General features: G+C 36.7%; 2 protein-coding genes across 4 annotated transcripts; both read left to right on the top strand.

Annotated features, from left to right (window-relative positions):
• The first annotated feature begins 98 nt into the window (after nucleotides 1–98).
• On the top strand, nucleotides 99–4351 carry LOC126793523 (pentatricopeptide repeat-containing protein At5g64320, mitochondrial). 3 transcript variants are annotated; one of them, XM_050520071.1, is made up of 2 exons: nucleotides 99–2744; nucleotides 3075–4351. In XM_050520071.1, the coding sequence occupies exon 1, from the start codon at nucleotides 327–329 to the stop codon at nucleotides 2466–2468; it is 2142 nt and encodes a 713-aa protein (XP_050376028.1). In that variant the 5' UTR covers nucleotides 99–326; the 3' UTR covers nucleotides 2469–2744; nucleotides 3075–4351. The 3 variants fall into 3 exon arrangements, with proteins under 3 accessions (XP_050376028.1, XP_050376026.1, XP_050376027.1); XM_050520069.1 differs by having other exon boundaries at nucleotides 2948–4351; XM_050520070.1 differs by having other exon boundaries at nucleotides 99–3272; nucleotides 3379–4351.
• Nucleotides 4352–5257: 906 nt separating this feature from the next.
• LOC126793521 (uncharacterized) lies at nucleotides 5258–14237 on the top strand. Its single transcript, XM_050520066.1, has 11 exons — nucleotides 5258–5552; nucleotides 6420–6648; nucleotides 7046–7193; nucleotides 7703–7801; nucleotides 9421–9578; nucleotides 10199–10364; nucleotides 10653–10789; nucleotides 11169–11859; nucleotides 12018–12130; nucleotides 12997–13252; nucleotides 13656–14237. Exons 1-11 carry the CDS (start codon nucleotides 5411–5413, stop codon nucleotides 13950–13952), a joined length of 2436 nt encoding a protein of 811 aa, XP_050376023.1. The 5' UTR covers nucleotides 5258–5410; the 3' UTR covers nucleotides 13953–14237.
• The last annotated feature ends 2122 nt before the right edge of the window (nucleotides 14238–16359 follow it).

Raw genomic sequence — 16359 nt, 5'->3', positions numbered from 1 at the left:
GAGACACTGTGGTCGCTCTTGTCCAACTATATAAAGGTTTGCAAAAGGGTAAAGCTGGAAATTCGCTTTCTCTTAAACACCCCCATATGAAGAGAAATTTGGAGCGTCAAACTTCAGCAGCTTCAGCCTTGAGGATACTGCACCAAGTACCCATTACAGAAATGGGAAAGCTTTTGTTTCCTTCGATCTCACCTGCATCGAATTGGGTGCTGGAATTGCTCACTTGAATACTCCTCTCTCAGGTAACATCCAAATTTGAAAGCAACTTGAGAAACCCCCAATTCATGCTTTAGTTTCTGAGAGTTCTGCAATACCCAATTACTATAATGTTGAAAAGACCAAAACTTTGGCATCCTCTGACCAAAAAGTTGCAATCTTTGATCAACCCTCACTGTTTTGGGGTTTTCTCAGCTGGGTATGTTAAGTGTAGCAATGAGAATGATTCAGAGAATGAGTGGGAGAGGTTGCTTAAGCCATTTGACCTCAATGAGCTTAGGAAATCACTCGTGCAAATCACCCCAGTACAGCTTTGTAAGTTACTTGAACTCCCACTTGATGTGCCCACATCAATGGAGATATTCGAAACGGTGGGTGCCCAGAGAGGGTATAGCCATTCATTTGATGTGTATTTTGTGTTGATTGATAAGCTTGGCGCGGCGGGGGAGTTTAAGGTCATAGAGAGGCTGTTGATGCAGATTAAAGATGAAGGGATGGTTTTTAGGGAGTCTATTTTCATTATGATTATGAGACATTATGGCAGAGCAGGCTTGCCGGGTCAAGCAACCAGGCTGCTTCTTGATATGAGAGGGGTTTATTGTTTTGAACCTACTTTTAAGTCTTATAATGCTGTTTTGGATGTACTGGTGGCTGGGAATTGCCCCAAGGTTGCACCTAATGTGTTCTATGACATGTTGAGTAGGGGTCTCTCTCCTAATGTTTTCACATTTGCGGTGGTTCTGAAGGCGCTTTGTATGGAAAATGAGGTGGATTCTGCATGCTCGCTTCTTAGAGATATGACGAAGCATGGATGTGTGCCGAATTCTGTGGTTTACCAGACCCTTATACATGCCCTTTGCAGAAATGAGCGACTCAATGAAGCATTGAGACTTTTGGAGGAAATGTTCTTGATGGGTTGCACTCCTGATGTTCGGACTTTTAATGATATCATACATGGTCTCTGCAAGGTCAATCGGATTCAGGAAGCAGCGAAGTTGGTTGATCGGATGCTATTGCGGGGTTTTACTCCTGATGAGATCAGTTATGGAGTTCTGTTGAATGGATTATGTCGGACAGGGCAAGTTGATGAAGCAAGGGCATTGATAAACAAAGTGCCGAGCCCGAATACTGTACATTTTAATACCTTAATCAATGGTTATGTTACCAGTGGACGCTTTGATGAAGCCAAAGTGGTCTACGGTGACTTCATGCTGGCTAACGGCTGTGACCTTGATGTTTATACATTTAATATTCTGATTCGTGGACTTTGCAAGAAGGGCAGTTTGGCTTCCGCTCGTGAATTGATCAGTGAGATGGAAACTAAGGGCTGCAAGCCCAATGTGATAACTTACACGATATTGGCGGATGGATTATGCAAGGAAGGTCAACTGCAGGAAGCTGGTGATGTTTTAAAAGAGATGTCATACAAGGGATTTGGTATGAATATTGTGGGATACAATTCTCTATTATCTGCTCTCTGCAAGGAGGGGAAGGTCCATGAAGCTTTGAAGTTGTTTCGTGAAATAACAAGCAATGGATGTAAGGCAGATATATTTACTTTTAATTCTTTGATATTTGGATTGTGCAAGGTTGATAGGATGGAAGAGGCATTGAGATTGTACCGAGATATGTTACAGGAGGGTGTTATTGCTAACACTGTAACATATAACACATTAATTCATGGTTATCTCACTGGAGGTGCGATCCAAGAAGCACTGAAACTTGTGAATGAAATGGTATCTAGAAGATGCCCTCTTGACAAAATAACCTATAATGGGTTAGTAAAAGCACTCTGCAGAGCTGGGGCCATTGAAAAAGCAAGGGGATTGTTTGAAGAAATGATGAGGACAGAACTTCACCCAGATGGTATCTCATGCAATATTTTGATTAATGGCATTTGTAGAAGTGGCAAAGTACATGAAGCCCTTGATTTTCTAAGGGATATGATTCATCGTGGTTTAGTGCCCGACATAGTAACTTATAATAGCCTGATAAATGGCCTATGCAAGATAGGACACATTTGGGAAGCTTTGAATCTCTTCGACAAATTACAGGCTGAAGGTGTATGTCCTGATGCTATTACATATAACACTTTGATCAGTTGGCATTGCAAAGAAGGCAAGATTGATGATGCTTGTTTGCTTCTACATAGAGGTGTGACTAATGGATTCATACCAAATCATGTGACTTGGTATATCTTGGTCAGCAACCTGTCTAAAGAAAGAGTTTATGCGCATCAGGGATTTATTTAAATCTATCTCCAGAGTGCACTAAGGATTCTCATGGTATTTCTGAAAGCATTAATGCTGATTGTGATTAGAGGCGGAGATGAAGACCAACGTTTTGATTTGTTGTTGGTGGTACTCCTATTTTCGGCGCTTTTGAAATATTTTGAGAACTTTGCGCCTGCCAGTTTGATTTGGTGGTTGATGATTGGGGATAAATGCGGGTGGATTTCTGGAATACGCATCGAGTTTTCTTCTGGTTGAGGCAGAACAATCATATAATGCTTGGAAATACTGTTAGAGGTAAATATAATCATCCAAGTATTTCATAATGTCTAGTCATTTATAATAGCCTGATAAATGGTCTATTGCAAAATAGGACACATTTGGGAAGCTTTTAATCTATGACAAATTAAAAGCTGAAGGGGTATGTCTTGATGCTGTTGCTTAATTATAACATTTTGATCAGCATTACCAATTAATGATGCTTGTTTGCTTCAACATAGAGGTGGGACTAATGGATATATACCAAATCATGTGACTTGGTATATCTTTGTCAGCAACTGTCTAACAAAAGAGGTTACGGACATCAAGGCTATATTTAATCCTAGTTTATCTTTCCCCGGATCGCAGTAAGGATTGTCATGGTATTTCTGAAAGGTCTTATGTTGATGGTGATTGGAGGTGGAAATGAAGGCACAAGTGGTGATCTTTGTTGGTGATACTACTATTTATGGTGCTTTTGAAATATTTGAAGGAATTTGCGCCTGCAAGTTTGATTTGTTGGTTGGTGATTGGGGATGAATCTAGCCGGCTCTTTGGAACACTCAGGTGTGTAATCTTCTGGTTGAGGCAGAACAAACTACATGATCCTTGGTAATGCTTAGTATGTCCTTGATTTCTATCTTTGTCTGCCTCTGATTGTCTCTTATTCCAGTTGTGTTACTGGTGGAGCTGATTGTTTGACCTATATGCTATGTTGTGGGTTCAAGTTAAGCGCTTTGCTTAGCTAGAAGCATGCCCATCAGATAAGGTACGTGCATGTGAAGCGAACTGTTGCATATAATCCTTTAGCCTGGATCAGTTTGAGTTATATCCATGAATTATTGGACATAAATAGCTGGGTATATAGAACAGATGTATTTAACTGTGTGCTCTCCATTTTGTGGAGGTACATATAGCATATCAGTTCAAAAGTGTATTGAAGTTTGACACTTGCAAGTGAAATGGTGAATGAAATATATGAACATCAATTTTTACTATTACTCTGAGTAGCAGGCTGTTCCAGGTTGTTTAATCTGGCAATTTGATAAGAAGGGACTCTACTACTATGAGTGCGTATAAGGTTGCTTTTGTTAATCTTCATTTTCAACTTAGTTCTGCTATTAGCATTTGACCTCACGTTTGGGCTGCTAAAATACTGGAAAGGTAAAACTTCATGTTTGAGAGATGTGGTCTTTTTTCCGCCTTACTGCTACTCAACTTCGTAGTGGTCTGAGTACCAATTTCGGTTGGCTGTCTTTTCTGCAATTCTGAGGTAGACACTACTCCTATGCGTACCAATCATGATTGCTACTTCATATGTGATGTTAGTAGATTAGCTCTGGCCTGTGTTAAATTCTATTTGCCCCTCAATTCTCTCTGTTGGAGTGGTTATCTATTGGTTAGTCATCTCTATCTTCTTTCGATTTTGCTCTTTTGTTGATGTTGACGAGCTTTGTCATTGCTGCACTCCTTTACTTCTGTTCAGTATACAAAGCCATCAAAGCAGCGCGGGTATCAGGGGGTTCGGACTCCTGCTGCTCGGACAATCAAATAGTCAATGCAGCTTTGATCCGAATCACTCACATTATGACGTCTTTGGTTGCTGAGGCCTTGGGTGTGCACACTGGCTTGTACTATCATTGAGGACCATGGCCGTGCACCGGTGCTAATTGAATGGAGAGTGCCTTTAATTGGTTCAAGCAATCCAAGCAGAGGGTGAAGACGCTTCAACTCTGGGGCGTATTACGGATTTCGTCTCTAGATTCTCAATGACTTCCATTGTTCATATTTGTAGGGAGGCTAATGGATTAGCTCAGAAGCTAGCTAAGCATGCTTTGCCTTTAGATTTTCATGTTTCTTGGAGCGGGCAGATCCCTGTAGAAGTGTAGTGCTTCAAGGCTTCTTCTGTATTGTCTAATTTGATTTTACGTCATTTTCTTTAAATTTCTAATAGGAAAATAAATTAGTAGAATACATTTGCACGGACCATTTCTTGGGCTCAAACAAACATATTGGGAAAAATGAGATTGAGCATGTAGGTTCAAGTTATGAGCGAGTCAAAGAATAAGATCAACACGGTATTCTAAAAGGCGTCGAGGGGTGATCTTAAAGCACTTTGCTTGGTTACAAAAATAAAATCCGGAGTTAAACTAATGTTGCCGGAACTTAAAATCGGATATTTTGAATTCATTCAAGTTCTTACCAACTCGATCACATGATGTGATGATTAAGCTCTATGACTGAATGGTTGCTCTTATAACTATGCACTTCGTTACCGTAATAATGCTCCACATGAGTTACTTGCGGTGATTTTAAAATGCCGCACAATGAACAATTTCTAACTGGTTATTGCGTTATTACTTTACTTCAAAACAAATACTTACAAGTCGTGAGTTCGGCTCACAAAAGTCGAGTTACATAAGATTAGGTAGTTATCGAGAACGAAACGCAAAATGGGCAAACAAGTGCCTAACAAAATGGACAAACTCTATTGGAATTACATGCCACCTCCTCAGTGCAACAACATTTAGCCACACAAAATGTGATGCACATGCCTTGAACTACAGATTAAGCTTCTCCCTCTGTCCCACTCGTCGAAACAAAGTCGGCCAACCCAAACAAAGTTGTCAAGCAACCTTTTTGAACTTGAAAGCTCAAAGCTTTACATCCTCAGCAACGAGTTCCAAGAACCCAGTTCAGAGAAAATGCTCTCCAAGTTCTGTGCATCACCCAGTTATGGATTTTGTGGGCGTCGTTTTGGGTATCCGTCGAAGTATGATAAACCTCGGCTCAGGATTGTGGGGCAGTCTTTGGGGGATAGGTGGAAGCTCAATGACATTGATCCCAGTCAGTTTTCCTTCCTTTTCTTTTTAACTACTAAAGCTGCAGTCTTTGTTTATGTATTTGTTTTTGTATTTTAATAATTTGTATTCCAGATTGTGGACTTGTTAAGTTTCTTGATGGTATGGTAGTGTTTATTGTTTTGAACAAAAAGTTGGAATGAAAGACAGAGAAAGTGGAAAAATTTCATGGACCAATGTCTTGGATTGTCATCGAGTCTTAGTGACTACTGTCTTTACAAATTGCTTTCAGCTGTTTTGCATCCATTCAATTGCCAAAATCATAATAACATAACTGCTAGTTTGTACATAGGATTTTCATCTTCAGACAGCAGATTGTGCAACCAGTTATCCTCAAATTTTTGGTGGACGTTTCATTTTCATGCATTAGAAGAAAATTTGATGCATTCTTAGTTCGTTTAATGATATAATTTAGTGGTTCTCCTTTTGTTTTCAGTATCATATTGAGCATGTCTCTTAGGGGACATGATTTCAGGGTAATTTGATTAGTAATTCCACGGCCAGTATTGTCTACTTATCTATTAGGCATAGGCTCCAGGAGCTTTTGGGTGCATATAGTATATTTCTCGACTGTAATCTTTTGTTCATTGTTGTTTTATTTTGGAAATCATATACATAAATCTGGGTTGCTATTTAAATAAATCAAGAAATGTAACAGTAAATAATACAAACCAGAAAAAACATGTATCAGGAATTCAGGATTGAGGACGATGTAAGTTTGAGGAACAGGATGCGCATTGCTTCTGTTTCTTGTTCTAATTGAGAATGCACTACTGATTTTTTAATAAGTGCTAAACTATAATGAAACAAATGCCAAACACTTTCACTTACAGTTATACTTGTTCCTTGATAGATGCGGTGCAAGAAAAGTTGAGTTCATGGCTACTGAAGACCCAGAGCTTTTTAAATGAAGTTACTTCTCCACTAGTAAGATCTAGCCAGACAGGAAAACCTGTCACCAAAGATGCTTTAGAGACACAAGATATGGATGACATATTTATGGCTGAACAAACTATTAATAGCAGAACACCTAATGGAACTCTCTCGTTGGCTGCTATTGTATCTGTAGAGCAGTTTAGCAGGTGAGAATATTTGTCAGTCACTTACTTCGACTCGAAAATTTTGAATCTGTTTCTCCAGTGTGACTTCTTGAACTGCAGTATGAATTTCATTCTGTTGATTGGAATGTTTTAAAATTTTAATTAGGAACCTACGGATATCTGTTTCTGTTTTGGTTAGAAAAAACTGTGTTTATTGCAACATTGGAACAAAATCAGATAGACTCCTACTCAAAATGTAATGACAATCCAACCAACTGGAATTTACAGGGCCATAAATGATGATAATCAAGGATGGATAAAGTTGCTTTCTTTAGAGCATTTATTATTTGCAAGAAAAACGATGGATGTTGCTTCCTTTAGAGCTTCAACTGTTTTGTATGCATATAGATTTTATAAGCATTATTATGGCTTTATGCAGGATGAATGGATTGACAGGGCAGAAAATGCAGAAAATATTCAAAGCACTTGTTGCTGAATCTACATATAATGATGCTCGTAATTTGGTTGAATATTGCTGTTTTAGGTTCTTGTCAAGGGATGCTTCTGATATTCATCCTTCCCTGAAGGTTAGTAAAACTTAGTCCAAGTTCACTAAATATGAACTGATTTAGTCATGTGCCTTGTTGAACATTTGATATAATGTGTGGATTTCTCTATGATACATTTTTCACCATCTTTTTTTGATTTGTTCTGTTTTATAGTGAAGTAAATGATTGGTGTTGTGACTGTTTTCTAAAGTGCTAATGTTGGGGTTTTATAATCTTTGTAAATATTACTTGCTTTCTTTTGCTTGATGTTTTCAGTGAATTCTCTGATATCTTTCTTCCTTGAGTCCTGTATTTTTGTCTTTGACCAGCTGATGTTTTCCTTGGTGTTTCTTGAAATTTTCAGCGACCTGATGTTGTAGTTGAACATCATTGATTATTATTATTATTATCATTATTATTATTATTATTATTGTTATTATTATTATTATTATTATTATTATTATTATTCTCCTTTACTTATATCTTTTTCAGGAACTTGATACAACTTGAACTTTGCTGTTTTTTTGGGCAATGTGGGCCATTAACAGGAACCTGCATTCCAACGATTGATATTCATAACAATGCTTGCATGGGAGAATCCTTATGAAGAACCTCTAGCCAGTGGTTCCAAGAAAGCTTCTTTTCAGGTTCATTTCATCAAATACTTCAACTATTCTTGTCAACCTTAAAACAATAGCAAATCTTCTTTTGTCTCCTAGCAGTTGTCTTATAATGTGTTATATTTTACCTTTTTTTTTGTAACTGTGTGGTATGAACATAGAGACCTGGGGGCCTTGGGCCTTTAGTGCTGATAGTTTGCATGTATTGCTTAGCGTTATTTAGAATACAGATAATGTGAATGAGATTTTAGGATAAATCACCACTTTACATGCATCAATGGAAAATTATCATCATATTTGATAAGTTATTTGGAACTTTCGCATTTACATGAGGTGGTCCATCAATTTTGCCTATTTGGGTAGATCCAAAGGTTCTTGACAGAGGTTTACATTATTGTCCTCTCTATTTCTCTCTCTGATTTGGGTTTCCTGAACAAGAAGTCCACAAAACTTGAAATACTAGGCTCACTGAATCTATAAGTTTTCCTATCACAAGAACGACATGAAAATTGCCATGGCTCATGCTGCATAGAAACTAAGTATAGTACTGACTCTGTCCTAAATATCGGATATATCGGCGACATATCGGTGATATTTAGAAAACGATATGCCATATCGGTTGAATATATAGGTCAACGATCAAATATCGGTCAAACTCCGATATATTGGTCAAATTCCGATATATCGGTCAAATATTTGTCAAACTCGGATTTTTTTAATTTTTTAATATTTATTTACTCTCTTTAAAAAAAAAACTTGTAGTTTTTTCATTTTTTCATATATATTTCTAATTTTTATATCTTATGTATTTTTTTAAATATATATAATGAATTTCGAGCCTAAACAATCCTTCTTAAACACCTATTTTTATTATTAGGTGTCGTTCGTGTGCTTTAATTGTAAAAAAATTAAATATTTATTTTCTTTAGTTTACTTAGTACTGTTTCTTTAGTTTATTTGGTACATTCTGAAGTATAATTTTATAAATTTTATTGAAAATAAACAAATCCGATAAAACCGATATATATCGATATATCCTCGATATATCCCCGATATATCGTTTTACCCCTTGACCGATACGATACTGACAAAAAGTTCTTGATTTTGTATTAATCTAAAACATAATTTTCATTATCATTAATAATCTATTCTTAAGTCGTCATCATCTGGAACACTATTGGCAGTTTTTTTTAACTCAACCAGTTTTTCAGTTAGGAATCAACTAGTCAGGTAAAAATCTTGATGATAGGAGCCAGATTTGGGTTTCTAGAGTTAATAGGGTTAGTTTCATTTGGTTAGTCATAAGCGGCAGAGCTTATTCATCTCTTATCCTATATAAATAGAGCCTTGCCATGTTAGTAGGCTGCATCGGCATGGTTTTTGTACAGTAATGCTCATCGGAAAAAAGAAGAAGGTGAAACTATAGGGGCTAGCTACTTTGAAAAGCAAATATTACTGTGTCCAGAAAAATAATTGAAACTTCCACCATGTGATGGTATGGCACCCATTTATCTGTGTTGCATCTTGGATCTGTACATACTGACTGCTGAACGTCTGCTTGTAGGACATTTTTTTTTTCTCTACACATTATATTTGTAATTTTATAAAGTGGTCTGGTAAATATCTATTCATTGATGGCATTGCAGAGAAAACTTGTCAGAGAAGAATCTTTTATACGATTGGCTCCTGCTGTTTCTGGTGTGGCTGATAGGTCCACAGTGCATAATCTGTTTAAGGCTCTCGCATGTGATGAACAAGGCATCTCTTTGAGCGTATGGTTGACTTATGTGGATGAACTTCTCAAGTGAGTTGATTGTTTGCTATTTTAAGGAACCTTGCTTTTTATGCTGTTTGAGTACTTGAAGTAACTATGTGCTAATCATTGAATATGTTTTGGGTGGGGGCTGAGCTGCAACTTTTACTGCAACAACATTTCACAGATTGTGGGAGTGGTGTGAGTTTATGTTTCTTTTCTTTATGTCTGTAATCATGGCACTTCATGAGGTCTTATCTCCTTTTTCCCCCAATACCAGTGGATGTACAAGTCAGTGTTATTATCAACTTTCATAGGGTATGATAAATGCGATCATTTAGTTGTGAAGTAGTTCATGTCTTGAATGAAATTACCACCAAGAGCTAAAGGATGTTTGGTGTCGAATTACATTTGCTTGCCTGTCTAAGATTGAAACAGAATGCGATGATAGTTTATTGATACTATTAAAGAATATCTGCATGCTTCAATAAATATATATTTTTTAGAGTATTTTGCAATTTGCATGCTGAATTGAGAAAGTTGCTTCTGTAGAAAATTAAATTGTAGGGAAAGCAATCATTATAACAGGTTCAATTGTGTTTCTAAGGTCTTCTAATATTTAGTTGTAATTATACATTCTTGGAATCTCATGTCGTACTGTTGTCATGTAGGGTTCATGAAGGAAGGAAATCATACCAGATACGAGAATCCCCTAACCTTTCTGAGGAGAGAATATTATGTATTGGTTCCAGCAGGAAAAGACCTGTCCTAAAATGGGAAAACAATTTGGCATGGCCTGGAAAAGTTACTCTAACAGATAAAGCTATCTATTTTGAGGTAGTTAAGTTTATCTATTCAGCCAAAAGAAAAAGGTTTATCCAAGCAAGTCGAGTCATCAATTTTTATCTCTGTAAAGTAATTTTATAAAAATTATCAGGGACTTTTTTGGTTAGGAATAGACATTTAGGTGACTTGATGGAATCAAATTCCTGATTAATTTGTTAGCTTGTCTTGATTGGTGATTGTCTACCTTTGAACTTTTTTAACGTTTGTTTCCTTATTTTGTTGTATGTACGACTGGGGTATTTCTCATCTAAAATTATTTAATATGTTTCTCTACTGCAGGCAGCTGGTTTATTTGGGCAAAATGATTCTATGAAGTTGGATCTGACTAGACATGGATTGCAAGTCGAAAAAGCAAAAGTTGGACCTTTTGGTTCTGTTCTCTTTGATTCTGCAGTCTCTATATCATATGGTCCAGAGTGCGTAAGCTTCTTCCGATTCGTATAACTCTAAAATTATCTTATTCATTTCTGTTCAGATTATTCTATGGTGTGGATTGTTAGGATGAGATGACTAGCTAATTATTAAGTTGCAAAATAAATTGAAAGCATATTACTCGGTCCCCTCAAACCCCCGGGGAAAAAAAAGCATCAACAACAAAACGAGAAAAATATGGATCTGAAATTAATTACTATTTTCGTCAAACTGTGAGATCTCCTAATTATTTTTCCCCGATGTTGGACACCTTCAGGATACAAGTAATTATGTATGCAGTAAAAGGCATGTCTCTGTAATTGCGAAACTGATTCCTTTTTCCTCACACTAAATATGCATGAAGGGCTGTTTTCTATTATACAGGTCAAAAGACACATGGGTCCTCGAATTTGTTGACTTGGGTGGAGAGATGAGGCGAGATGTCTGGCACGCTTTTATTAGTGAAATTATTGCGTTACACAAGTTTATCGGTGAGTATGGTCCAAGGGAAGTTGATGAATCAATATTTCATGTTTATGGTGCTCACAAAGGAAAGGAAAGAGCTATCACGGGTGCCATTAATAGTATAGCTAGACTACAGGCTCTTCAATTTATGAAGAAGTTGCTAGATGATCCAACAAAACTAGTTCAGTTTACATATATGCAATATGCACCATATGGTGATATTGTTTCTCAGGCTCTAGCACTAAACTATTGGGGTGGACCACTGATATCTAAGTTCTTAGAGGACCACAACCCACCAGCTCAAAAAGCAAGGCCTTCTAGTGAAATGATTGAAAGCAGTAATCATGTGTTCGACATTGATGGTAGTGTCTACTTACACAAGTGGAAGACCTCTCCATCTTGGGCTTCAAGTGCTGCTGTGAGCTTTTGGAAGAATGCATCAATAAGGCAGGGGGTGGTATTAAGTAAAAATCTTGTTGTTGCTGATTCAGCTCTAGTGGAAAGGGCTACAGCAACATGCAGACAAAAGTCGCAAGCAGCAGAAAAAACTCAAGCCACAATTGATGCTGCGATGCTTCAAGGGATACCCAATAACATTGATCTATTCAAGGTTGGTTCTGAAGTTCTTTCATGTGGAAAAAAGCATGATTTGTCCAAAGTTCTTGATCTTCACATATTCTTTTATGTTTACATTTTCATTTTCTGTGAAATGTTTGCCTTCAACAATTACTGAGAATAAATCTAACGATGTGTCTTTTTTTTTGGCAGGAACTTCTTTTTCCTTTGACCATAACTGCCACAAAATTTGAAAAACTTCGGCGCTGGGAGGAGCCACACTTGACTGTTTCTTTTCTTGCAATTTCCTATACAATCATTTTCAGGTAGGTCTATTGTTTTGGAATAGCTTTTGTTTGCAAAACCCCTAAACCCTCTATGGATCACTTATTTCCTCGTGTCAACCAAAAATTACTTTCTTTTTGCGCACAGTTTTTATTTTTTGATTCTTTGATTCTGAGTTTGTGTCCAAGGCTGAGCCAGTAACCCAACTGCTATTCAGAGGTGACCAAACATTGATACTGACATCTCGTAACTGATCCATTCCCAAATTCCAAGTATATTTAAGAAATCGATGTATTTCTAGATACAACCCACTATCATATTCGTGTAATCCTTCTTATACAAAACTTAAACACAAAGGGCTGGTGCTTTATCATCTTTTTGTAATGGCTGCTATATCTTATTAAAAATGTTTTTGTAATGTCAATAATAACTTAAAAGTTCTTTTGACATGTTTGCATGGTTCTTAAAGTTGTCATCGGAACTCATACAGTGGCTGTTGAATATTTTTCTGTAGGATTTATGTCTCAGAGCTTTCTTGTGAACTATTTAGGGTCCTGAAAGAAGTGAGAATAGAGAGAGAACACCAAATATATGTTTCTTGTAGACTGGTTAGGGTAGTTTCCAAAATGCATCCATCAGCGGTCCAGCCAACATGTGGAGCCTATCCTGTATAACCAATGGCATGTGAGTTGGATGCTAAGATACAGTATCGTATAGTAGCTGTCATTTGAATTCCAGATGAAGGAAATATTCTCCATATATTTCCAAAATGGATATAGTTAAATCTCTTTCATATATTTCTTCTTTCACCTTAATCTATTATTAGAGTACTTTGTTCTGTTTTCTTATGAAATCTTATTCTTGAATCTTGAGTGAGTTGAGCTAATTCTTTGAGATACTATGGCAGGAATTTGCTGTCATTTATATTCCCAACAGCATTGATAATATTGGCAACTGGTATGCTAACATTGAAGAGTTTAAAGGAGCAAGGCCGTCTTGGGAGAACATTTGGAATGATTACACTCCGTGACCAGCCTCCTTCGAATACTATCGAAAAAATTATAGCTGTAAAAGATGGCATACGTGATGTGGAAAATTACTTGCAGAATCTGAACGTGACACTTCTGAAGATACATACAATTATGCTTTCCGGTCAGCCACAGGTATGACTTAATCATTTTATTTGGTAACTGCTAAATAGTTTTTGGCCACATAAACTCTCTACTGCATGCTTGCTGTTTTCTTGCCAAATTTATTCTCTATTATCATCTTTCTAGAAGTATGATATATATTATTCATAGAAAAATGTAGTGTGTGCACGCGGGGTAAAGAGTGAAGTATGCTTGAGTGAGCAAATGCCAATTTGATGAAAATTTGCTTGATAGTCCATTCGTAATATGTCAATTCATACATTTACTTCAGTTAATATATGATTCCTATTTCCTAATTATGTAAAGTTGTCCTGTGAAATTGGTTTGCTTTAATTTGAAAGAGTGAATGTTGGTTTCATTTTGATTTTAAGTTTGATTGCCAGTAACGTATCATATTGATTTGAACTTGTATCAGATTACGACTGAGGTTGCACTAGTGCTGTTATCTTCTGCAATAGTTCTCCTCACGGTGCCATTCAAATATGTTCTCTCCTTTCTCATCTTCGATCTCTTCACGCGGGAGCTTGAATTCAGGAGAGAGATGGTTAAAAGATTCATAGCCTTCGTAAAGGCACGTTGGGACACCGTGCCTGCTGCTCCTGTAGTTGTATTACCATATGGAAGTAATGAGTCTGTACCAGAACCTGAGAGAAAGGGAAACAAGGACGTAGAAAAGGCCGAAAGAAGTGATAGAAGCAGTAATTCTGTATAGATTCATATGTATAGCTATGTATCTCATATTTGATCTCAAGAATAACCGTTACGTGTACAGAAAATGAAGCACATTTAACCTCAATCTAATGCTCATATGCTTCACTACAACTAGTTTAAGGTTCTTAATGAATAGCTCTGATTTTATTAATACTAAAACCGCTATTCCAGGAACTGGAAGAAGACGCGGAATCATTTGCTACTTAAGCTGTCATCACTTGCTAATTGCTATACATGCACTTAAATGGATATAAATTTCTTTGCTCCTGTAAACACAGCAATATTGAAATTATTAATTTCTTTTAATTGCCCTTTTGAATTGAAATTTTGGTTAATCTTTTCATTTATACTAGTTTGGTACTTTTTTCTGATCTGGTCATTTTCAAAAGTCGAGGATCATAATTTTTGCAGCACCTATGAAGCAAAATGCAAGGGATTATGTTATGCTTTTATGTTTAGGTTTCTTATAAAAAAGTCTATTTTGACACATGAAATGAGAAAATAGTCACCTAAGTTTTGAAAATTAGAAAAAAGTCATGTTCTTAAAACTCTTAAAGCATTGCCCCCACAAGTCGCAATAATTACACGAGTGCCACTGGTCCTTAAAAACCAGATTTGTGTTGCGGAGTTAGGTCTCTTCTTCTCCGTCACCACCGAAGCCTTTCAATCTCTTCGTCGTCACACCATTGCAGTTCCTTTTCAGAGAGACAGAGAGTCCCCTGTCGTCAGTGGGAGACCTGCTTACTAGGTCTTATTATTCAATTTCTTATAGTCATGATCGATTATGCCGCAACCTAGTAACTACACAACTTGATTGATTTGAATTATATATATAGCTCGAGGATTTGATGGTGGTAGTTTGGGCCTTTGGGGAATAAGAAGTTTCGGGAGAGAAAGATATGAAGAAGAAGAAGAAAGAGTAGATGAGTACGTGTAAGGGAGAGAGTCATGGATTTGATATGAAAGAACTATACTACTGCGGGTGTTGGATCATAACTCTCATATACTCTAATGCCCTAAAACATGGAATTTACTTATTCTATGTGCTTATTAATTTAATTTAGACTAATTCATTTACATGTTTTGTAGAATATCTTGACAAGAAGAGAAAAATGTGAAATTCCGGCTAATTTTATGGAGGAGCAACACATTGTTCTATCACAACTAGATCCCATCTTTTTAGTTGAGATTTAACTACACTACTTTTCTCTATTTCTCATAAAATCGTAGCTTCACATTCTCCAAAAATCAACACTTATATTATGCAAAAATTTGATTTGATTTTGGGAGTAATCATCACCTCGAGGTCCATCATTAACTAGTCATCCACTAACTTCCTCCTTTATCACCAACTTCTTCCATAACCACCTACTTCCTCATTTATCACCCACTTCTTCCATAACCAACCACCCAACTCACTACACCATTATCTCTCACTTTTCTCTACTTTTTCCAGCATCATTCTCCTCTACATAAACCTCAATTACCACCACCACTAAAGGTACCAAGAGAAATAGAAGAAGAGAACATTTTCATCTACCAATCTCATTCTAAAAACACCTAGTTTCATCACCTCATCATCCACTGTTTTTCATACACAATCATCAAGCAAGGAGGAAGAAGAAGAGTCTAGCATCATTTGAGGATCTCTATCACCACCACCTTCATCACCACCATGTCAAGACCTCCATGAGTTCATCCACATCATCCTCAGCTTGAGATACTAGTTACCTCTCTACTCTCTCTCTTTACTATGATGTTCATAAACATGTTGAAGCTTGTGTATTTGGTTATGAGTGAGTAGTTAGTTTGTTGGGGCTAGGGTGAAAGCCCTAGCCAATCTTGTGTGACATTGATATAAATATTTTGTTTAATGCACTTTCATTAGCATTCTAATATGCTAGTTCAAAAGTTTAAGATTCATGCTTAAACTTAATCAATTTGGAAATGATTGTTTACCATGACATGATGAATGATTAAGGCTTGATTAACCTTAGTTGTTTGAAGCATGATAGTATATCATATGTGCATGTTAGAGTTGTGAACTACAATTACTTAGAGAAAACATGGTTGGTTTGCATATTTTTTCATCTCCAAACTTTATGCACTTAGGGTAATGCATTTGATACTTAACCGGATTCATATACATGACTTGAGTAGTTAACTACTACACCCGAGAGGGGTTACTTGATACCAACAAATGAGATTGTCCCTTGTCATACCCGAGAGAGATACAAGGAGAGAAATTGGCTAGTTAGAGTGACATCATTCAATTTAGTAGCATCATTATTCACAAGAAAAGCTAGAGGTGGAAAACTTAAGTCCTAACTCCCATCTATTTCATCACATTTAGTTAGCATAACCTAATTTATATTTTAAGTGGTCATTTAGTTTTTAGAAGTAACTCC

This window comes from Argentina anserina, chromosome 5, assembly GCF_933775445.1.
Source record: "Argentina anserina chromosome 5, drPotAnse1.1, whole genome shotgun sequence".
NCBI classification, from domain to species: Eukaryota; Viridiplantae; Streptophyta; class Magnoliopsida; order Rosales; family Rosaceae; genus Argentina; species Argentina anserina.
This window is presented reverse-complemented; position numbering and strand designations above follow the sequence as displayed.

Bases quoted from the DNA above. Each gene is read 5' to 3' on its own strand.
- LOC126793523 (XM_050520071.1), top strand. From the start codon at position 327: ATGTTGAAAAGACCAAAACTTTGGCATCCTCTGACCAAAAAGTTGCAA.
- LOC126793521 (XM_050520066.1), top strand. From the start codon at position 5,411: ATGCTCTCCAAGTTCTGTGCATCACCCAGTTATGGATTTTGTGGGCGT. The intron at 10,790-11,168 runs GTGCGTAAGCTT...TCTATTATACAG, and splicing joins TCTATATCATATGGTCCAGA to GTCAAAAGACACATGGGTCC. The intron at 13,253-13,655 runs GTATGACTTAAT...AACTTGTATCAG, and splicing joins TGCTTTCCGGTCAGCCACAG to ATTACGACTGAGGTTGCACT.